Genomic DNA, 23,162 nt, shown 5'->3' with positions numbered 1-23,162 from the left:
ACATTTACCCAGGTTATTATTAACAGGAAACAGGTGTAACTTGACAGCGTGGGAGAGCGCGCCGCAGGGTGGCGACAGAGACAGGGCGAGAGAGGGCCCCGGTGTGAGGGGGGGGGGGGGGGTCCCCTAAGGGTGGAGGCCCGTTTCAATTAAAACGGGTGAAACATAGCAAAGGCCGCTTCATCTCTCTCTCAGCTAAGGGGTCCTTGGCCTGAAAAAACGTTGAAGACCCCTGTCCCAAAGGGACCTAAAGCCCTATGTCTTCCACACGGCGTTCAGAAGCTTCACCACCTCCTCGTAGATGATGAAGACCACGGCCACGTCGGCACACACCCGGCCCAGCCGAGGGACCGTTCCCTTATAGAACGCCGCCGGGCCCTCGTGCCTCCAGATCTTGGCGGCGCAGTCCAGCGTGCTCCGGTAGCGGTGCGCCTCCAGGCCCTGCATCCTGGTCTTCACCACGTCCAGCGGGGTGTTCCCCAACACGCTGGCGGCGCCGGCCACGGCTCCGAACGCGCCGGTCACCAGCGGGTGGACGGCCCGGGCGGGGTCGTCGCTTTTGTACCAGTTCCTGAGCGAGGTCATCACGTAGAACCGGATGGCTTGGTTGGAGCCCTGCTTGAGGACGGTGGCCGTCAGGCCCTGGTACGTGCCCCGCAGACCCTGGGTTCTGACGATCTCTCGCACGCCGTGGAAGAAGCCCCGGTACGCGGGCTTGGCCGACGTCTGGTCGTGGATGAACTTCACCTTGACGGTTTCCATGGGGCACACCACCAACACGGCCTCCACCACGCCGGCTCCCAGGCCGCACAGCAGGCCCCGGGCGCTGTCCAGGCGCCCGTCGTCGTCCCTGGCGCGGTTACTGAGGAACTCGAACACTCCGAACCGGACGGCTGACTTGGGCACGGAGCCGTAGAGCAGAGAGCTCAGGCCTCGGTACAGCCCTCTGACGCCGTGCGACCGCACCGTCTGCCGGACGCAGTCGACGGTTCCCCGGAACCGCGGCGCCTCCGCCCTCCCGTCCAGCTGCAGCTGGGTCTTCACGTACTCCGTGGGGAAGGTCAGGCAGATCTCCAGGCCGCCCGCGATGCCGCCCGCCAAGATGGCCTTTCCCGGGTGAGTCAATTTGGACGTTTCTCCTGGCGCTGCCGCCGCCAGACATCGTGGTCTGTGGAAGGGGCTGACGAACGTGTTTCCACGTCCTCCTGGCATCTCAACTCAAAACCAGACCAACTACAGAAAGCTGTGGTTTAAAAAGTCTACTTTTTGGGTCAATATTACACGTTCCTTTGGAAAAACAGCAACTTGTCAGGATAGTTAGTAGATATAATGATCTAGACTAGAGCCACCAGCTCCAAGATTATTAATAATCTGTGAAGAAAAACTAGAGTCTGTTGGTGACACGTCCATCAATTATAAAGCGGTGACTCTTCAAGCAATTAAAGCCTCAGGAACATTTCAGCCAGCCAATCAGAGCAGTTTAATGTGTTTAGATAGTGGTTCATCTTGGGCTTTGACAAGACTGACCCAACATGACCATTTTGCTCTGCTCAGACAGAGAGCATTGGACATGGTCTCTATCTTTACCTTATATGGTCAGACCAGAGCTCTGTGGTCATACGCAACAGTATCTTTACCTTATATGGTCAAACCAGAGCTCTGTGGTCATACGCAACAGTATTTTTACCTTATATGGTCAGACCAGAGCTCTGTGGTCATACACAACAGTATCTTTACCTTATATGGTCAAACCAGAGCTCTAGTGTGGTCGGTCATACAGAACACAAACTGTTACCATGCTTACCAACAGCTCAGATTTGCGCAGCCAGGAGACACTGCAGTTCATCATCATATGGCTGTTCTTATGGCCGCATTATGTTCATGCAAAGCCCTTTGATTGATTGATTTATTGAATATTTTGTTGGCCAAAAGATGTAAAACAGCACAGTTACATTTAAAATACTTTGTCTAAAAGGTTTGTTCAAAAAGTCCTTGCGGTTTTGTTCCTTGGTGCTAAAATATGTATTAATGCACTCTTTATTTACCACTATTAATCACACAGGGGATGGTTATGGTTTTACGATATGGACATAATATGGTTATTATGAGCGTTTCTATGGTGATAAACATCCCTACGTACTATACAATCAGTGCTGCCAGGTTTTGCGAGAGAAACAAGCAACCAGGTATATGAAAACAAGCCCAAAAGAAGCGACTATAGGCTCACATGAGCACTTTAAACCTGGCTATATGCATCGGATATTTGAAAATAGCCGATCTACAAGCTTACGACGCGTCGCAACGCCAACCTCTGGTTTAAACAATATTAAGAAGCAAGCCTAAATAAGCAACTACACTTTAGAAACGAGCTCCAAAAAAACCACAATGCGCAGCTATCGATATTCTACGAGCAACTTAACCGAAAAACAAGCCCAAAGTCGAGTTTAATAAGCGGACAATGGCAACACTGTATACCAGGGGTTTTCAACGTTTTCAGGTCAAGGACCCCCTAGTTGAGAGAGATGAAGCAGGGACCACCCCACTACATACTGTATAACATTGTGTCACAGATTAAGCTTCTTCATAGATTTCATAGATATCTAGATTCATGTTAATGTGTATTTTCAGATATAGTTAACCTTTAGAACCCTCAATATTTAGTCAACTTGACCATTGGCTCTGTACTTGGTCTGGTCTTTTCCCCGACTCTCGCAGACTCTCCGAAAATAGCCGATCTACAAGCTCACAACGCCTCGCAGCGCGAGGCGTTGTGAGCTTGTAGATCTGCTATTTTCGGCTAATGTTCCCCACCACACAAAGATTTGGTGGACCCCCTGTAGTAACTCTGAGGACCCCCTAGGGGCCCTGGACCCCCTGAAGACCCCTGCTGTATACAATGTATGGATGTCCATGTCTGTATTCAACAGCCCAGCATGCCAACCCGATCTCACACAACTTTATTGCATTGTATACATTGCACGGACAGTCATTCCGTGCATAGACACCTTGAAAACCCGAAATTCCGTGCATAGCCGCCTCGCTTCTCCTCCATTGACTAAACCATTTCGGAGGCGCGCAGCCTCAAGCGAACTGGAGCCATGTGAGGGACCACCGAGTGAGCTAAAGCGAACGAGTTGCCGTCCCGAACGCTGCGACGTTACGCCCACCGCGGGCAACCGGTTACGCCCACCGCGGGACTCGCCGTACATATGCACGGATTTTCGGCTTTTCTAGGCGGCTATGCGCGGAATGACGTGCACTGGGTCCGTGCAATGTATACCGAGTTGAGTGAGATCAGGCTGAGCATGCAGTTGGGTTCATCCATTTGCTTTGATCTCATCTCCATCGCGGCTCACCGTTCCTTTCTTCTGACCGCGGCGGCTTTGCCAGCTGTGGAACTTGTCGTCCGCGGCCTGCATCATGTCCTCCAGGTGCCGGGTCAGGTTTCCGCTCAGACGCCCGCGTTTGATCTTCTCCTGAAAAGGACGCAACCTGGCGTCCCGAAACGTCTGGAGGCTGGAGCTGCTTTTGGCCGCCTTCTCCTCCTGGAGGGGCGCGCTGAGCCCTCCCGGAAAGCACGACCAGAAGCGCCTCAGCAGCTCGCCGACGGCCACGTAAAGGTCTTTCAACTCTTCCCGCACGTTGTCGGGCACCGTCAGCTCGCCGGCCCGCTGCAGAGACACGCGGCCGGCAGCCGACACCCGAGCGAGCCTGGGTTTGTAGCGGCTCATCTCCCGTTGGACGCGGCTGATGGAGCCGTTGATGTCCTCCTGACTGGCGGTGGCGCTGCTGCTGCGTCCAGACAGGAGATCCTTAGATTCCTTGAGGTTTAAAGGAACTGTCTTCGGTGCGGTCTCCTTCCGCAGGTTCTCGTATTCTATGGCTTCCAGTAGTTTCGCCTTCTTGGTGGAAGAAGGCTGGGAAAGGCGCGAATCGTCCGTGGAGTTTCCACCGTCCGCGTTGCTCGACTCGCTCGATCTGCGTCCTGAAGCGTGTGGTTTGCGGGAGCCTGCAGCCGCCAGCACCATGATGTTGTGACGGTTGAAACGCCTGATTATGGAGGCAGAGCTGACGCTCTCCTCCTCCACCATCTTGTTAGGGGCAGAGGGAGGAATGGAAACCCCGTAGCCCTCGCCTAACGCTCTATCCTCCAGTGAACAGAGGTCCAGCAAAGGATTCTTCACTCCTTCAACCGCCATAGACATGAAGACCTTCTCGTCGTGCTTGGCACATTCTAAGAAGATGTCCTGCGTTCCACCGCCGGCGGCGTGGTGGTTGTTCTTGTCTTTCTTTCTGGGGAAATAGTGAGACTGGGAAAAGGCCGTCCAGAACTGCTTCTCAGGCAGGTTGTGAGGCACGTGTTCAGCGTACTTCTGCCTCACCACAGGGTACGTTCTGAAGATGGAGTCAGTGATGTCGGCGTCGGGGATGTAGCCCGAGCCACTGCATTCGTCTCTCTGAGACTTGAAGTCTGACAGGGATGCTGCAGATATACCGACCGCTTCCTGTCGGTTGTTGGGTAGCGAGTGCTCCGTGTTGTCGGTGCTTCGCCGGTCGGCACAGACCTCCTCCGCGTCGACCACTCTGCCGGTCATCACCGGGTCTTTGACATCCAGTTGTAAAGGCACTGGATGTTCCTTCACTGTGGCACTCTTGTTGAACTTGGGCAGAAGTTGCTTCAGGAGCTCCTTAGCGGCATCGCGGTCTTTCAGAGCGCTGCTCTCGTCAGTGAAGTGGAACGTCCTGTTCTCACCGGAGTGGAAGACCAGTTGGAGCTGGACCTTGGCTTTACCGTCCGGACTGATCTTCTGACAGCGGATATCTGCGTACAAGTGGCTGACGGTGCAGCGCTCCTCTCCCTGCCGACCCCAGGCCACGCGCTCGGCCATCAGGTACAGAGCTCCTTCCTGTTTTCTCAGACAAACCCTTTTCACCACCAGACGCACTTCCTCCGACAGACACTCCATCTTCACATCAGGTTCTCACTGCTAGATACAATGCTGTTTCCTTAATGTAAAGACGGAGGAGTCAGACAAACAGCCTAGTAGGTAAATGTTTGTTTACAGAGACTTGTTGACTTTAATGTTACATTGCTGCTAGCCTGGCGAGCCAGCCGGTGTTTGACTGTCTTTAACGGTCTGAATGTAGATTTATAAGGTGAGCTGAGGCCTGCTCTGACGTCACACACAGTGTAGCTAAGCTATGACATCACACAACACACTTTGTCACATCTAGAGGTTCTGGGTGGTTACGCGGCCCTCAGACCTACGCCGACACCTCCGATTCGATCTTTGTCAGAGTACCCGTTGTACCAGTCTGTCTGTGTCCCTTTTGTGCCCATATATGGAGATGTTTGTATCTGTCTGTCTATCCTGGTCCCTTTTATGCCCATATATGGAGAGATCGCCAATGCCGCGGTCAGATCTGTGGCTCTGGACAACCGCATCTCTGTATCTGTCAGTCCTTTTCCCTTTTATTATGTCCATATATGGAGATCGCTGATGTATCAGAATATGCCCATATATGGCCATGCCCCCTTTTGTGCCCATATATGGAGCTGACTGATTTGTTTGCGCCTGATGCCATGACGACACATTGAGCTTAGACAACACACTCCATATGTTTGGGCGTAGCTGCATTGGGAACTCCTTATATGGTTATGGCTGAGTCATGGTGACATGAGTGTGATGAAGTGGTCTACCATCTACCTTACAATTTGAATCCTGTCTGTATGTACGTCGACGATGACGATGAGACGGTCGTCCCGAATATGGACACAACGCCAGTGTGACATAATCTCACGACAGCATGACATCACGCATGACATCACATCCTACCTATAAATTCTAGGATGCCGTCAGATCGCACCAGTTCGACGGTTTCTGAAGTCGGTACTTTCAAAGCCTGCCGTGGATTCAGGAGAGCACAAAACTCTCTCTCACACTGTGAGGTGCCTGTAAGGTGGCACTGCAAAGTGAACGACGCGTCACGCTAGACGTTCGGGCCGCATAGCCCGAATATACATTTGCATATATTTGCTGCTCGGTAGAAATGGGAATTCAAAAATAATGTTTCACGAATATTTTAAAATACTAGATTTCCAGGCAGCCTTCAAATCCAGTCCTACATCAGAGCAATGGTCTCCAGGTTAGGACCCCATGTGTTCAATTTAGTTTTTTAAATCTGACTATTTTCATGGCAGGATCAACACTGGGCCTGTGCCCCCCCCCCCCCCCTCCTCTCCCTGATGTGACTATTCTCATAGCAGACGTTCGTGGCACGTTTAGTGTGGAACGGAGCACCGGTGGCTTGTGGCCCCCAGGGGACACGTCGCCCCCTCATGGCAGACCCCTGAGCGTGCAGCATGCTCACGGCCCTCGCTCTATAAATAAATAAATTCATTATCATCATTCATGAAAAGGTCACTTCTCTTATTTTATTCATCTCGTAGAACCAAGTATTTACAACACATGTCAAGGTGGATGGAGAAGCAAACATCTGTCATTTTGTCAAATTAAATAAAGATATTATGGAAAATAAAAAATAAAATAAAAATAAACTGGCACCAAATCATTATTTAAAACTTCATATATGCCATGTGACCACCATGGTCATGTGATGACCAAACAACCAACACATGAACCAATCAAAATAGGACGACGGTTCAAAAGCAGAACGTCTGTGGCAGCAAGCCAAGAGCCAACGGACATTTTGCTTTTGAATAGAGAAAATCATATTAGGATTTATATATATATATATATTTTCTAACAGTTGCAACGTCTGACAGCAGTGAATGTGGGATAGAAAAAAAAGGACTTAAAATTCAATTTTATACAAATATGACGTTCATAAAGGAAGTTATAAAGTGGACATTTCAATACATAGTGAGGATGAGAAGCACATGAATGTGTGGGGTGACTCCTCTATATTATTATATATTAATATTTTCTACAGAGATTTCAGAGTCACGAGAGTCAATCAACTGATCATACAAAAAGAAAAAGAAAAAAATCATCATAAGATTATTAACACAAAACACTGATCACCACCATCCCGGTATCACTCTTTTTTTTTTGTTTAAACTTATTATATTATAACGTTTCACTGGGCTGACAGACATACACTTAAATAAATAGATCATATTATAGAAACACATCAGTACAAGAAGAACCTTCCCCACAAGCTCATCTAAAGCCTGGCTCGTACTTAGCAGATCTACAAGCTCACAACGTGTCGCGGCCGCGACACGTTGTGAGCTTGTAGATCTGCTATTTTTTGCAGCACAGGGCAACTACCCCAGTCTAGACGCCTTGTGTCATCATGGATTTGAGATGTTGAATGAACAACATTTTGCAGACCATGGTTCCATTCATAAAAAAGAGGAAAACATCCAGTAACTGTTTAGCTATTTCAGGTGAAAGGTTGTACTTTTACCCCTTAAGACCGGGAACGCATCTGTGTGTCATTTTTAGATTTCTTTGGGCTATTCAAAAATAGCAGATCTACAAGCTCATAGCGCGGCACCGAGGCACCGAGTGCTATGAGCTTGTAGATCTGCTATTTTTGAAAAAATCGTGAACATTTGTGCAAATCTTTGAATATATATATTTTTTAAAGCGAACATTTGTAACTCAAATCTTTGCTACTGGGGGGTCCCTGGAACAAAACATTTTGAGATGGGGGTCCCTGGAACAAAACATGTTGAGATGGGGGTCCGCGGACCACACACATATCTAAAAGTGTTTTCTAAACCCTAACAGTATGTTTCTATATCAGTGGTGCTCCAACGTTTCCATGTCAAAGACCCACCCAAAATGATACCTATTTGGGCGCGGACCCCCCCCCATCTCAAAATATGTTGTTCCAGGGACCCCCCCCCCCCCAGAAGCAAAGGTCGTAGTTAAAAATGTTCGCTTTAAAACATACATTTTCACGATTTTCCCCAAAAAAAGATCAGATATACACAAGCTCACAGCGCGGCACACGGTGCGCCGCTATGAGCTTGTAGATCTGCTATTTTTTGAATAGCCAAAGAAATCTATAAATGCCACACAGACGCGTTCCCGCTCTGACGGGGTTAACGAGCTGCTGAATCAAACATTCCAGGGTGTATAGTGAGGGTCTTGTACGACCACACGGACGCTCGGTTTCAGAGTGTACAATTCATTATAAAAAGTGCGTGTTACTGTACATACTGTACAGACATACATATACCAGTAGCCATGCAGCAGAGAAACTCCTTATTCAGCCATTTAACCGTACAACTAAAGGCCTTCACTCACCGGGGAGACGCGGCCGATAGAATGGTCGTTAGTTAGCCATTAATTAACCGTCAATTAACCGTTAACAACGATAGGCGTGGCCGTGGACAACATCGTTTTAGATTCACTTTCAGCGTGACGTCATGAACAACAGAGACATCGAGAGACAATTAAGATCCATCAGGACGCTCTGCAGGCTCACCATGCGTCACGATGTGACGCATGGTGAGCTTGTAGATCTGCTAGACGTTTTGAACTTGTGAAATGAGTACTTCTACTTTTGGTACTTTAAGAATATGTTGATGCCAATACTTTTGAACTTTTACTCAAGTAAATTTTGATTACCGGACTCTTTACTTGGAACGGAGTATTTCTACACTGCAGTATTGATACTTTTACTCAAGTAAAACATTTGAGTTCTTTATCCACCACTGCCTGCGAGCCACACCCCCTTTATCATTCAGTGTGTGGACGCTAACTTCATTATGTACGGGATAATGTATGGGGAGGTGGTCATTATTGAAAATGTATTTTCTAAATCCTAACAGTATGGATTTTTCATAACAGTATGGATACATTTCAATAATGACCACCTATTCATACATTATCCTGCTTATTACACGGCTACTTAATAAATACATGAATAAATTGACCCAAAAGTGTAGAGGATCAAATAGAATCACTTTTCGGTCATTGCATCGTCTATTTCTCACTTCAAATGTTTCCTAAAACATTGTTGAGAGCAACGTTTAGCTGTAAATGACATGGTGTTTGTTTACATGGCTGTCAGGTTGGATACAGGTTGATATGAGCAGGTGTTCTGAGTGTTTCATCAGACAGAGGTCTGTTATAGAGCTCATCGATCATTATACAGAAATAACAGAATTCAGAGATTGACCAATCAGAATGAAACATTCAACCAAGCCGTGTCATACTAGTAATAGTTATGGTTGTGGTTATCGTGCTAAGTGTGAATGGCTCTTAAAGGAGGAGTTCACCCCAAAAAATACTTATTTTCTATCAATTACACACCCCATGAAGCCTTGATTTCATGGATTTATTTTAGTTTTTGTGGCATTCCTAAGACAATAATTTGATGACCGTGTGTATTTCCGGTAGGAGACACAAATAATCTACTTTGTGTCTCCTACCGGATACATTAGCCGGTAGGAGACGGGAATCTAATTATTAGCTTAGGAATGGCACAAAAACCAAAAAGAATCCATGGATTCAAGGCTTCATGGGGTGTGCAATCGATAGAAAATGAGTCATTTTTTGGGTGAACTCCTCCTTTAAACCATACGTACATCGTTCGTCGTACCAACATCACCGCAGAATATCTAAACGATTCATACAGGTTGATGCTTTTATTCACTGTAAGAAAAAAAACGTCATCGTTCCAAATATAAATGTCTGCTCTCTCCCGGTTTGTAAAGACCTTCATTGTTTTAACAAGATGCTCAGTGATTGGAGGAGACCTAGGGAGAGGACATAGCAAGATGCTCAGTGATTGGACAAGCCCTCTGGGGCCGCTACGAGGGTGTCACACGCCCGAAAATAAGCGACTCACAAGCTCACAGCTCGTGGCTTGTAGATCTGCTATTCTCGCCGTGTGACACCATGGTTAAGCCCCAACCCGGGCTTAACCCCTTCAAACCCTTTATACTTTGTTGACCGGAGTCCCACAGGGGTCGATACTTGGCCCCCTCCGCTGGGGTTCATGTGGTTAGGATCTTCTCTTCGTCGTGGAGCAGTAATATGGACCATATACTGTATGAGCAGTGGTGGAAAGTAACTAAGTACTTACTTAAGTACAATTTTGAGGTGCTTTTACTTTACTGGAGCATTTCCAAATTTCAATACTTTTACTTCTTACTACTCCACTACATCTTGGATCCAAATATTGTACTTTTACTCCACTACAATTATTTGAAAACTTTAGTTACTAGTTACTTTGCAGATGTACATTGTTACATTATAAAACATACATTAACCACTTCAGTTCAATTTTATACCTAGGATATTTAAAAATAGCAGATCTACAAGCTCACAACGCGTCGCGATGCGACCAAGGGGCAAGGCTTGGACATTTACGATGAGGCCAACACGGAAGCTTATGAATGGCCAGAGTGGCGCTGTTTTACCCTGCGCCGACCTGCAGTGTCAGAAATAATTTATTTTAGCGCAAGTGAATGGGTTTTTGACAAACTTTAGACTAGATTTTCTTACCGTAATAAAAATTGTCATAAATTCTATATGCTTCCAGTCGCTAGTTTAAAGTCTCCTTTCAATCATCATGATATGCGTTTTGCTAAATTATGGTCCTATTTATTCTAAAATTGACGATAAAGTAGGCTATGCTCCAGGAGGGGCGGGATGATTTGATTGACAACCTACACAACCAATAGCATTCATTCCCCGCCCTGCTCTTGATTGACAAGCTACCCAACCAATAGCATTTTTGGGGGTTGTTTTCCGGTTCGCTGGTCACGTGTCAGGCCAATAGCGTTTGAGTTCCGGCGTGGTCAACTGTATATATTAACGATGGAGGAATGCATGTTCCTGAACTATCGGCTTCATTTTCGTTCTGTAGAAAGCAGGGGAGTGGCTTTGTCCATTCTTTTTTACAGTCTATGGATGCGACACGTTGTGAGCTTGCAGATCTGCTATTTTCAAACATTTTAGTACTTTTACTTTTGATACTTTAAGTATATTTTGATGCCAATACTTTTGTACTTTTTCCTCAAGTAACATTTTGAACACAGGCCTCTTACTTGTAACAGAGTATTTTTATATTGTGGTATTGCTACTTTTACTTAAGTAAAACATCTGAGTACTTTTCCACCACTGTGTGTAAGTATATACGTCAGATTAGACATGTCCTGCAGTCTGTTTCATTCATGTGTTACAGTATAAACATGTATATTATATATATATGTATAAGATATACATGTTCCTACAGTACAGTATTCATGTTCCTGGGTCCTTCAGCCCATCACACGTCATCAAAGATTCTGCTCCTAGAAGACGACATGGACAGATATCTTCCTCCTGTGTGTCTGGAGGAGAAAACACACACACACACACACACACACACACACACACACACACACACACACACACACACACACACACACACACACACACACACACACACACACACACACACACACACAGCGTCAGTATGCTAGCATATTCAATCTTTATTTCAGATTAAAGGTCCATATCACAGACAGCATGACACAACCATAAATACATTAAAAAGAAAAACATTAAATCACAACAACAACTACAGCTGCTCACAGTCAGTAGAGGCTGTTGCGCCAATGTCTCCACATCATGGAAGAGAACCGAGTAGAACTCTTCACAGGGTTCATTAAAATCGTAATAACATGATTGTCAGACTCTTCTAGACGACGTGTGAGTTTGTACATTAAACTTCTGAAAAGGTCCTGACAGGTAGGTACCCCCAGGTTAACAAACAGCTGGCTGGCACTCTGCCATCTTGGTACCCTTGATACCCTTGGGTGCAGCTGCGCGAGAAAGAAAAAAATAAGGACGCTCTGCTTGCAAATTCCGCCGATTTTCGCCGTTTTTTTTTCTCTCACACCGTTTGGTGAAGCCCCCAAGGTTGGTGCCCTGTGCTGCTGCGCTGCTTTTATCCGCCAGATTGGGACGTTCACGGCATATTTTGCACCATCACGGTGCGTTCATCATCGGTGACGAGTGCCTCTAACAGCCGCTGCTGGCTGCGTGCACGCAGCGAGGCAATGCGAGACACTCATACAGTGTGCAGCATGCGTCCTCCTCTCCTCCTGCGCCTAATGGCTGTACATGGGGCCGACGGGTGCTTTAAAGTGATTGTGTGAGTGTGGCTTCAGGAAGTAAATTCCTAGCCTCGATCTCCAGGCTTTTATTTTTTAGTTTTGCTAAAAAATAAAAGCTTGGAAATTCCTGTCCCAGCTGTTGGTACGCAAAAGCGCCTCGCGTCGTCTGATGTGGTGCGCATTATTTATTGTGGGTGCGCATGTGCACCTGTTATGTGCACCCCTGTGTATAGAGTCATAGTGTTACCTGTTAGAATTAGAGTCCCCGTCCAGAGGGTGTATAGAGTCATAGTGTTACCTGTTAGAATTAGAGTCCCCGTCCAGAGGGTGTATAGAGTCATAGTGTTACCTGTTAGAATTAGATTCCCCGTCCAGAGGGTGTATAGAGTCATAGTGTTACCTGTTAGAATTAGAGTCCCCGTCCAGAGGGTGTATAGAGTCATAGTGTTACCTGTTAGAATTAGAGTCCCCGTCCAGGGGGTCGTCTGTCAGAGTGTCAGCGTTGAAGTCTAAAGGTTCTGCGTCCTGAAGCAGTTCAATGCAGTCTTTTTCTGCTCGACTTCCACTTCGAGAATATTTGGCCTCTATTAAACAATAAGACAAAATACATAAAAAAACAATCAGACAAACTGTATTTATACACAGAAGTTAACTATTTAATTTAAATAAGCTTCAGCCCTGACCTTTTCGGCCAAAAGTCATCTTGTTGACTTAATTATACTGTATGTTCAACTGCTATGTGTTAAGAAACCAAAATAAACTAACTAAGACATTTGAGCCTTACATACGATGTATGATCAGTGAAAATAGCCGATCTACAAGCTCACAGCTTGTGATCATTTATTTGTATTATTGGTGTGAGTCAGTCATTTCTTTGTATCATTATTTCAGTTATTTGTCACATCTGTTCTGAGCAATTAAATGTTTGTTTACACAGTCTAACTGTGATTCTTTATCCATATGTTCACTAAACACAATGACATCATTCATCACAATTATTTGTATACAGTGTAGTTGTAGTTTAATTCACGTCTAACAGTGGTAGGTGTAACAGTGTTGTTGTAGTGTAACAGTGTAGTTGTAGTTTAACAGTGTAGTTGTAGTTTAACTCAGGTCTAACAGTGGTAGGTGTAACAGTGGTAGGTGTAACAGTGTAGTTGTAGTGTAACAGTGTAGTTGTAGTTTAACAGTGTAGTTGTAGTTTAACTCACGTCTAACAGTGGTAGGTGTAACAGTGTAGTTGTAGTTTAATTCACGTCTAACAGTGGTAGGTGTAACAGTGTTGTTGTAGTGTAACAGTGTAGTTGTAGTTTAACAGTGTAGTTGTAGTTTAACTCACGTCTAACAGTGGTAGGTGTAACAGTGTAGTTGTAGTTTAACTCACGTCTAACAGTGGTAGGTGTAACAGTGTAGTTGTAGTTTAACTCACGTCTAACAGTGGTAGGTGTAACAGTGTTGTTGTAGTTGCTGCTGGTCTCCTTCACGTCAGAGTGACTGTTCCTGTTCCTGGAAGCATTACCGTTACCTCCATCCTCCCTGGAGCTCCCATAACGCTCCTTCCACTCCTGGAACACAACAGTAGCTTTACAAACACTCTCTCTCTCTCGCTCGCTCACACGCACGCACGCACGCACGCACGCATCTACATATCCACTGCTTAAAGGTGACATAAGTGATATCTGTGGTTAAATACAGTTTTAAAGACTTTTATATTGTGATCACTGCTACTATTCTCAGTTCTTACCTTATATTACTATTCTTGCTGTTTTTACTGCATTGTTCAGCATTATCGTCATACAGGATGAACAGGTCAAAGATAGCAGACACAATCACAACTGGACCACTTTAAAATGTAAGCTGATAAATGATCTTCTGATGGAATTGCTATCCTGACCTGAACATGTATTTTGTGTTTTGACTAAAAGAGCAAATGAATGAGTTGGAAGATAAAGGATGATCAGTTGTAGTTATACCGCCTTCCTTTCTGAAGAAAGGGGCGGAGCATGCATTCACACGCACTCTTCGCCAACGTATGAATGACGACGGCGAGAGAACGATAGAGTCAGAGAACGATAGAGAACGATAGAACCGGAAATGACGTCATCCCAGAAAAAACAACCCCGTCCACTCCTATGTTATGACATTTATAAAAACACATCTAGCTGGATTTCTTCTCCCAGACTGAGTTTTTTTTGGGTGAAAAACGTATTAAACTGACGATAACGACAGAACGGACCATCGCAGTTAAAGGACAACTTTGGTTTTTTACAACCAATGTTTATGTTTTAGATTGTAATTAAAGTAAATAAAAGATGAGTGTTAAAAAATTTTAATTTACTGCTTTCTATAGTTTTAGCAATTTTCACAATCTTTTTTACAGTGTTTTCACAGTGGGCGGGGGCATTCTGTCCGGTGGCTAAATATGTATTTTTTTAACACAATAACCCGGCGTTTTCTTTATTATTATTTACAGTAGCTCTTCTAGCCCCCAATAACTCACATCTGGCCATCTCAGACAGCCGGACCTTTTTTATTGTGTAAAAAAGGCATATTTAGCCACCGGACAGAATGCCCCCGCCCACTGTAAAAAATATCGCAAAAAATGCTAAAACTATAGAAAGCAGTAAATGAAAAAAAAAATTACACTCATCATTTATTTACTTTAATTACAAGCTAAAATATAAACCCTGGTTGTAAAAAAACAAAGTTGTCCTTTAAAAACGTTTTAGTTCCGGACTTGCCCCGCCCCCCCAGACAGACTTTGTTTACATCCGTGTTCACATGGTGGCTTCCATGGCTCTCCGTGGATCAAAAACCGCTGGCAGTGTCGGATTAATGAATCAATGAATGAATACCTGGTGAATGTGTTAAGAAAGGATACTCACTCTCCGTCTGTTCTCTCCATCTTCAATCCTTTGTCGTTTCCTTTTCTCTGTGGTGAAAGAAGGACAATGACTTAGTGCAACCTCACCATGAAACTAAACCACCTTACAACCTCACCATGAAACTAAACCACTTTACAACCTCACCATGAAACTAAACCACTTTACAACCTCACCATGAAACTAAACCACTTTACAACAACCTCACCATGAAACTAAACCACTTTACAACCTCACCATGAAACTAAACCACCTTACAACCTCACCATGAAACTAAACCACTTTACAACCTCACCATGAAACTAAACCACTTTGAAACTAAACCACTTTACAACCTCACCATGAAACTAAACCACTTTACAACAACCTCACCATGAAACTAAACCACTTTACAACCTCACCATGAAACTAAACCACTTTACAACCTCACCATGAAACTAAACCACCTTACAACAACCTCACCATGAAACTAAACCACTTTACAACCTCACCATGAAACTAAACCACTTTACAACAACCTCACCATGAAACTAAACCACCTTACAACCTCACCATGAAACTAAACCACCTTACAACCTCACCATGAAACTAAACCACTTTACAACCTCACCATGAAACTAAACCACTTTGAAACTAAACCACTTTACAACCTCACCATGAAACTAAACCACTTTACAACAACCTCACCATGAAACTAAACCACTTTACAACCTCACCATGAAACTAAACCACTTTACAACCTCACCATGAAACTAAACCACCTTACAACAACCTCACCATGAAACTAAACCACCTTACAACCTCACCATGAAACTAAACCACTTTACAACCTCACCATGAAACTAAACCACTTTACAACCTCACCATGAAACTAAACCACTTTACAACCTCACCATGAAACTAAACCACCTTACAACAACCTCACCATGAAACTAAACCACCTTACAACCTCACCATGAAACTAAACCACTTTACAACCTCACCATGAAACTAAACCACCTTACAACCTCACCATGAAACTAAACCACTTTACAACCTCACCATGAAACTAAACCACTTTACAACCTCACCATGAAACTAAACCACCTTACAACCTCACCATGAAACTAAACCACTTTACAACCTCACCATGAAACTAAACCACCTTACAACAACCTCACCATGAAACTAAACCACTTTACAACCTCACCATGAAACTAAACCACTTTACAACAACCTCACCATGAAACTAACCCACTTTACAACCTCACCATGAAACTAAACCACTTTACAACCTCACCATGAAACTAAACCACTTTACAACAACCTCACCATGAAACTAAACCACCTTACAACCTCACCATGAAACTAAACCACCTTACAACAACCTCACCATGAAACTAAACCACTTTACAACCTCACCATGAAACTAAACCACTTTACAACCTCACCATGAAACTAAACCACCTTACAACAACCTCACCATGAAACTAAACCACCTTACAACCTCACCATGAAACTAAACCACTTTACAACCTCACCATGAAACTAAACCACTTTACAACCTCACCATGAAACTAAACCACTTTACCAGACTGACAGATATGTTCCTGGATTATTATTATTATTATTATTATTAATAGAGTTATGACAGGACACTTATGAGGGACACTGAGGGTGCGTTCGAAAATACAGCACTGAGCGCACTGGCCAATACAAACTAATAGGCGAGTGTGCTCCGGTGCGTAATTTCCGAACGCACCCAATATATTTACACACTCACTCCAGAGGAACACATTGTATATACTGTCAGGCAGACACCTCTTAGGCTATCTCTGTATTTTAACTTCTTTTGTAAATTAATAACGTACTTCACCATTCTATGTCACACAAAAGTAGCAAAAATAGCAGATCTACAAGCTCAACACGCGTCGCAGTGCGTTTTGAGCTTGTAGATCTGATATTTTTGCTACTTTTGAATTGGAATCCTGATTTTTTTTTTCATTTTTTGAATTGGAATCCTGAAAAGTAACATTTTTATTTAAATTCAAAATGCATTTAGTTATACATTTTAGTTATTCTAACTTTATGAACTTAAATACAAATAAATTGGACATAAAAAAGACAATAGAATGTTAATACTAGTCATTAAGCTACTAATATAGACTGAAGTCATTAAAGTGGGTCATGTTTGCATGTTTAGAATCATAGCAGCTGAAATCAATAATATATCACTATTCTGATATTAACCTGTGGGGCCCATTAAGTGAAGGTGGGGGCCCGCATGTGGCCCCCGGGCCGCCAGTTGCCCATGTATGTCATAGACTAACCTCTTCGGATGAGTTCCTTGCCCTCGTCGATGAGGTCAGAGGTCATTTCATTGTCTCCCATGAACTGCTGAAAACCCAGGAGGTTCAGACAACGAGTCCCCAAGCTGTGGAACATAGTTCATTAAAACATGCTGTAGATGTGGACCTGTGTTTAACCCATTAAGACCTGGAACTGTCATTTTTTGATTTGAGCTAAAAAGCATTATTTTACACTTTGGGCTATTCAAAAATAGCAGATCTACAAGCTCATAGCGCGGCACCGAGTGCCGCGCTATGAGCTTGTAGATCTGCTATTTTTGAAAAATAGTGAAAATGTGTGCAAATCTTTGAATATATATATTTTTAAAGTGGACATTTTTAACTCAAATCTTTGCTTCTGGGGGGTCCCTGGAACAACATATTTTGATGGGGGTCCGCGGCCAAATACATATAATTTTGGGGGTCCTTGACATGAAAAAGTTTGAGCACCACTGATATAGAAACATACGTTTTTGAGAAAACTGTTGAGATTTAGGAGACATGTAGAATCGCCTTCAGGTCTCAATGGGTTACCGTAATCCTTTAACTCTCAGTTACATTAACACTGGAAAGCATTGAAGCTGGAGGGGTCACTGACTGTGTACATCTGTTGTAGCTTAAAACTGTGTCCCAACTCCCAACAAACACAACACCGACCAGTCGCTGCCGCCCAGGACGGAGAGAAACACACGGACGGTGGCCAAAGATAATAACCAGAGCTGTATTGAGAAACTGGTTCTGGTAACATATTTTAGCTAAATATGCTTCAGTTTACATAACGTGTGTATAGAGTACAGAAGTCCTGACGTCACTCGTTCATCCTCTGGTTGGTAAAGTCATTTCTCTGTGGAGAATAACATTGGGTCATCTTAGAATCGTCTCATATAAGAATTGTGGTCCTAAAATAAACAAACTGTCTCTGTGATATTATCAGGGAGGAGGTTCTGTATCGTTTATGATAGTCAGTCACTCGTATTTGATACAGTCTGTTTCTGGTGAAATTGTAACTAATTCAGAGGAAGTAACAATAGCGTTTTCTCACCGTCAGTTGATGCTTCATATCCATCAAACCGAGTCAAACCACCGCGGGGTCATTTGTATATTTTTGGAACACAGTTCTTATTTGACGTGATATTAAACACGTCTATGGGGATTCAGAACGGGGGGAAGAAAACGCGACCCAGGTAGGACGCGTACATTACGTCAGACTTCGGTGCTCTATATCATTGATATTGTAGCGTTTTAGTGTCCCGAGCTGGAATCGAACCCCGTTCTCCAGCTCAACACTCAGCTGTGTCAAGAAAACTATCTCACTTGGGGGCGAGTCACGACCGTCTCTTTTTAAAAAAAATCCTGTATGAGTTCGCTCTCCTGATTGGATAAAATAATATCACAAAATGGAGCTATTTATCACAGATTGACTTTTTTTAAAGTCCATACTGCTATTCATAGGGCTGCACATGTGTCATGTGTTTCGCTAGCCAATCACAGTCCTGAATTTGCAAAGTCAGCCAATCACATTACAGCTAGTGGTGATGACACTAGCTGTAATGTGATTGGCTGACTTTGCAAAAGTATAGATTTGCATTAACAATGGAAGGGTTAGGGGGTATACAATGCGTTGTAGACTATTGGCCAATCACGGTGCAGGATTGGTCAGTGTCCAAAACTCACTTATAGGGGGCGGCTACACCGCCCCAAAAAGTCTTTTACTTTTGAATACTTGAGTATTTACTTCTTTGAGTGCATACTTTGTCCACTACTGGTACTCATAAGGCTGTTACTGAGATTCTACTGACCTGAAGTAGGTGGCGATACAGAGGATGAGGATGAGCATAGGGTAATAGATGTAGAATCCATTAGCGATGAAGGACAGCACACGCAGAGAACCCATTATCTGTGTGAACACAAACCCCATCATCACACGCACACACGTTACATACATGTACACTAAGTAACTGGTATGTTTAACGTGGTCACTGTCAGGTAGCTGCTGCTGCTTTTCACAAAATGCAACAGGAAGTGTTGATCAAATAGAATACATGTTCTGTTAACCCATTGTCTATTTATCACCTCAAATGTGTTCTAAAACATTGTTGAGAGCAACGTTTAGCTGTAAACGACATGGTGTGTTTGTTTACATGGCTGTTGTCTTGGGTACGGCAAAAATCAAGCAGCGCAGCAGGTGACAGACAGACAGACAGACAGACAGACAGACAGACAGACAGCTTACAGAGGTGTAGGCGGTCTGCATCTTGTCCTGGTGGGAGATAGCAGAGTCCATGTGAATGAGTCCCAGGAAGTTGAGGCAGAGAGGAGGAGTCAGGCGACAGAACAACCTACACACACACACACACACACACACACACACACACACACACACACACACACACACACACACACACACACACACACACACACACACACACACACACACACACACACACACACACACACACACACACACACACACACACACACACACTTGTTTACATACATTTATAATGAACTCTTTATCCAGAATGACTCACAGTAAACAAGCTAAACACATACATAGAATACAGAGACAGTGTAGTGTCTCAGTAAACTATAGGATCATAGAATACAGAGACAGTGTAGTGTCTCAGTAAACTATAGGATCATAGAATACAGAGACAGTGTAGTGTCTCAGTAAACTATAGGATCATAGAATACAGAGACAGTGTAGTGTCTCAGTAAACTATAGGATCATAGAATACAGAGACAGTGTAGTGTCTCAGTAAACTATAGGATCATAGAATACAGAGAGACAGTGTAGTGTCTCAGTAAACTATAGGATCATAGAATACAGAGACAGTGTAGTGTCTCAGTAAACTATAGGATCATAGAATACAGAGACAGTGTAGTGTCTCAGTAAACTATAGGATCATAGAATACAGAGACAGTGTAGTGTCTCAGTAAACTATAGGATCATAGAATACAGAGACAGTGTAGTGTCTCAGTAAACTATAGGATCATAGAATACAGAGACAGTGTAGTGTCTCAGTAAACTATAGGATCATAGAATACAGAGACAGTGTAGTGTCTCAGTAAACTATAGGATCATAGAATACAGAGACAGTGTAGTGTCTCAGTAAACTATAGGATCATAGAATACATTGACAGTGTCGTGTCTCAGTAAACTATAGGATCATAGAATACAGAGACAGTGTAGTGTCTCAGTAAACTATAGGATCATAGAATACAGAGACAGTGTCGTGTCTCAGTAAACTATAGGATCATAGAATACAGAGACAGTGTAGTGTCTCAGTAAACTATAGGATCATAGAATACAGAGACAGTGTCGTGTCTCAGTAAACTATAGGATCATAGAATACAGAGACAGTGTAGTGTCTCAGTAAACTATAGGATCATAGAATACAGAGACAGTGTAGTGTCTCAGTAAACTATAGGATCATAGAATACAGAGACAGTGTAGTGTCTCAGTAAACTATAGGATCATAGAATACAGAGACAATGTAGTGTCTCAGTAAACTATAGGATCATAGAATACAGAGACAGTGTAGTGTCTCAGTAAACTATAGGATCATAGAATACAGAGACAGTGTAGTGTCTCAGTAAACTATAGGATCATAGAATACAGAGACAGTGTAGTGTCTCAGTAAATCAGTGGTGTCCAAAGTCCGGCCCGCGGGCCATTTGCGGCCCGAGGACACATTTTATACGGCCCGCCTGCACCTTCAATAAAATAAAAAGATTTATAAAAGTGAAAGTTGCATTTTCCTTCTTCGCCTATTCGCCTATCTATTCGAGCTCTTAGCGGTCTCCACTCGCTTTGGCTGTGACCATGTGAGCCATGCCACACCACGTGACCCTCATACCATGTCCGGAATGCGTTCATGAATGCTGCAGCGCGCCAGAGCTGTTTACTGCCCGAGTAATACTGGAATACAACTCCATTGATTCAGCGAGGCCAGGCAGCCTACAATAGCAATAGCATCTGCACCTAAAAAGAGGAAGGTTGATGAAGAGGGCCGCCGCTTCCAGGAGAGGTGGAAATTAGAATATTTTTTCACTGAATACAGAAACAAATGTGTGTGCCTAATTTGCACACAGCCCGTTTTCTGTTGTTAAATCTTCTTTCTTTCCTTTATTTATTCAGGGGAGCCCACTGAGAGCAAGCTCTCTTTTTCAGGGACGCCCTGATAACAGCATATAACACATATAAAATACATACATAATGAAAAACAGCAACAAACATTTGAAACATATTACAATCATCACAGATGAAAATAAACAGTGTTACATGAAACAGGTGCAGTTACTATGCAATGTGTCCTCGAGAAGTACCCTGAATGTCTCTATTGAGACCAATCGCTCCAGTTTCAGAGAGTCCTGAAGTTTGTTCCATTTGTGTGGAGCATAATACACAAAGGCAGTCTTTCCTTGTTCACTTTTCTTACGTGGACTGGTATATCTAATGTGGTTTTGTGAACGTGTTGAGTGTCCAGAAACCTTTGGTTCTAAGAGTGAAGATAGGTATAGAGGAAGCTTGCCACATAAGGCCTTATGTGAAGAGACATTATCAGACCCATGCCAAGACACATGACAAGTTAACAGGGAGCCAACGGAGAGAAGAATTAAAAAAGCTAGAAGCTGGCCTGGCTTCTCAACAGCAGACATTCACCTGAGCTCGGGATTCAAATGAAAACAGCACCAAAGCAATAAGCTACGAAGTGGTTGATTGTTAATTGCCAAACAGTGCAAACCTTTTACAGAAGGTGAGTTTGTTAAAGACTGCTTGATGAAGGCAGTGGAAAACATTTGCCCCAAAAAGAAGCAAGAGTTGGCTAATATGTGTCTTGCTCGAAACACCGTGGCCAGGAGAATTGAAGAAATATCAGCAGACATTAAGAGACAAGTGGGTGACAAGGGAGTGAATTTAGATTTTTTTTTGTTCAATAGCCTGTGATGAAAGCACAGACCGGTCTGACACTGCCCAGTCACTTATATTTTTGAGAGGAGTTGACAATGACCTGAACATAACGGAGGAGCTGCTTGATCTCCAAGGTCTAAAAGGCCAGACAAGAGGAGTGATTTATTTGACTCTCTCTGTTCAGCTGTTGATGACATGAAACTTCCATGGAGTAAAATCATCGGAATCGTCACTGATGGCGCACCAGCCATGGCGGGTGATCAAAGGGGATTAGCCGCGCGGATATGTAACAAAGTCAGTGAACAGGGAGGCAGCGCAGTTAAATGACACTGTATGATTCACCAACAGGTGCTCTGCGCTAAGTGTCTTCAGGGGCGTAACTACCGTCACACAGACAACGCGGTTGCGTTGGGGCCCATGACGTTAGGGGCCCTTCCCCACCCAGAGAAAAAAAAAAAAAGAAAAAAAAATTAAGATAACATAAAAATAACTATGAATTACAAAATAAACCTGGGTGTGCCCCTTAACATTGTTACAAAACCATTGTTTATGTACCCGAAAATTAAACCTAAAATAAACCTGGGTGTGCCCCTTAACATTGTTACAAAACCGTTGTTTATGTATCCGAAATCCGTCACAAACCCACGAAAAAAGTATCAGAAACCACTAAATAACCACTAAATAACCGCAAACTTTTCGCGTGCATGCGCGTTCATGAGGGCCCGCTGTGGCCACCTCGCGTCGGGGCACGCTGTTGACTCGTTACGCGACTGAGTGTCTTAACCCATTAAGGAACTGGAACTGTGTCATTTTTAGATTTGAGCTAAAAAGCATTATTTTACACTTTGGGCTATTCAAAAATAGCAGATATACAAGCTCATAGCGCGGCACCGAGTGCCGCGCTACGAGCTTGTAGATCTGCTATTTTTGAAAATTCGTGAAAATGTGTG

At 43.8% G+C, this 23,162-nt stretch overlaps 3 protein-coding genes across 3 annotated transcripts in view; all 3 read right to left on the bottom strand.

The window, feature by feature from the left end:
• Nucleotides 1-255: 255 nt before the first annotated feature.
• LOC311037135 (tricarboxylate transport protein B, mitochondrial-like) lies at nucleotides 256-1,212 on the bottom strand (the record flags this gene model as incomplete). The annotated part of the gene is made up of 1 exon (XM_084046225.1): nucleotides 256-1,212. One exon carries the CDS (start codon nucleotides 1,210-1,212, stop codon nucleotides 256-258), a length of 957 nt encoding a protein of 318 aa, XP_083902351.1.
• Nucleotides 1,213-3,317: 2,105 nt separating this feature from the next.
• Nucleotides 3,318-4,967, bottom strand: LOC311037325 (general transcription factor IIH subunit 1-like; the record flags this gene model as incomplete). Its single annotated transcript, XM_084046452.1, has 1 exon — nucleotides 3,318-4,967. The coding sequence occupies one exon, from the start codon at nucleotides 4,965-4,967 to the stop codon at nucleotides 3,318-3,320; it is 1,650 nt and encodes a 549-aa protein (XP_083902578.1).
• Nucleotides 4,968-6,410: 1,443 nt separating this feature from the next.
• Nucleotides 6,411-23,162, bottom strand: part of lmbrd2b (LMBR1 domain containing 2b) — a 35,416-nt gene continuing 18,664 nt past the window's right edge. Inside the window, exons 12-18 of the mRNA XM_084046117.1 lie at nucleotides 19,531-19,636; nucleotides 19,097-19,194; nucleotides 17,280-17,383; nucleotides 14,974-15,020; nucleotides 13,518-13,653; nucleotides 12,540-12,672; nucleotides 6,411-11,320 (exon numbers count right to left, since the gene is read on the bottom strand). Of these exons, the coding sequence (XP_083902243.1) occupies nucleotides 11,257-11,320; nucleotides 12,540-12,672; nucleotides 13,518-13,653; nucleotides 14,974-15,020; nucleotides 17,280-17,383; nucleotides 19,097-19,194; nucleotides 19,531-19,636 (688 nt within the window). The 3' untranslated portion in view covers nucleotides 6,411-11,256. The remainder of the gene's footprint in view (nucleotides 11,321-12,539; nucleotides 12,673-13,517; nucleotides 13,654-14,973; nucleotides 15,021-17,279; nucleotides 17,384-19,096; nucleotides 19,195-19,530; nucleotides 19,637-23,162) is intronic.

The sequence above is a fragment of the Gymnoscopelus microlampas genome (assembly GCF_963454915.1).
Source record: "Gymnoscopelus microlampas genome assembly, chromosome: 21".
In the NCBI taxonomy this organism is placed as follows: Eukaryota; Metazoa; Chordata; class Actinopteri; order Myctophiformes; family Myctophidae; genus Gymnoscopelus; species Gymnoscopelus microlampas.
This window is presented reverse-complemented; position numbering and strand designations above follow the sequence as displayed.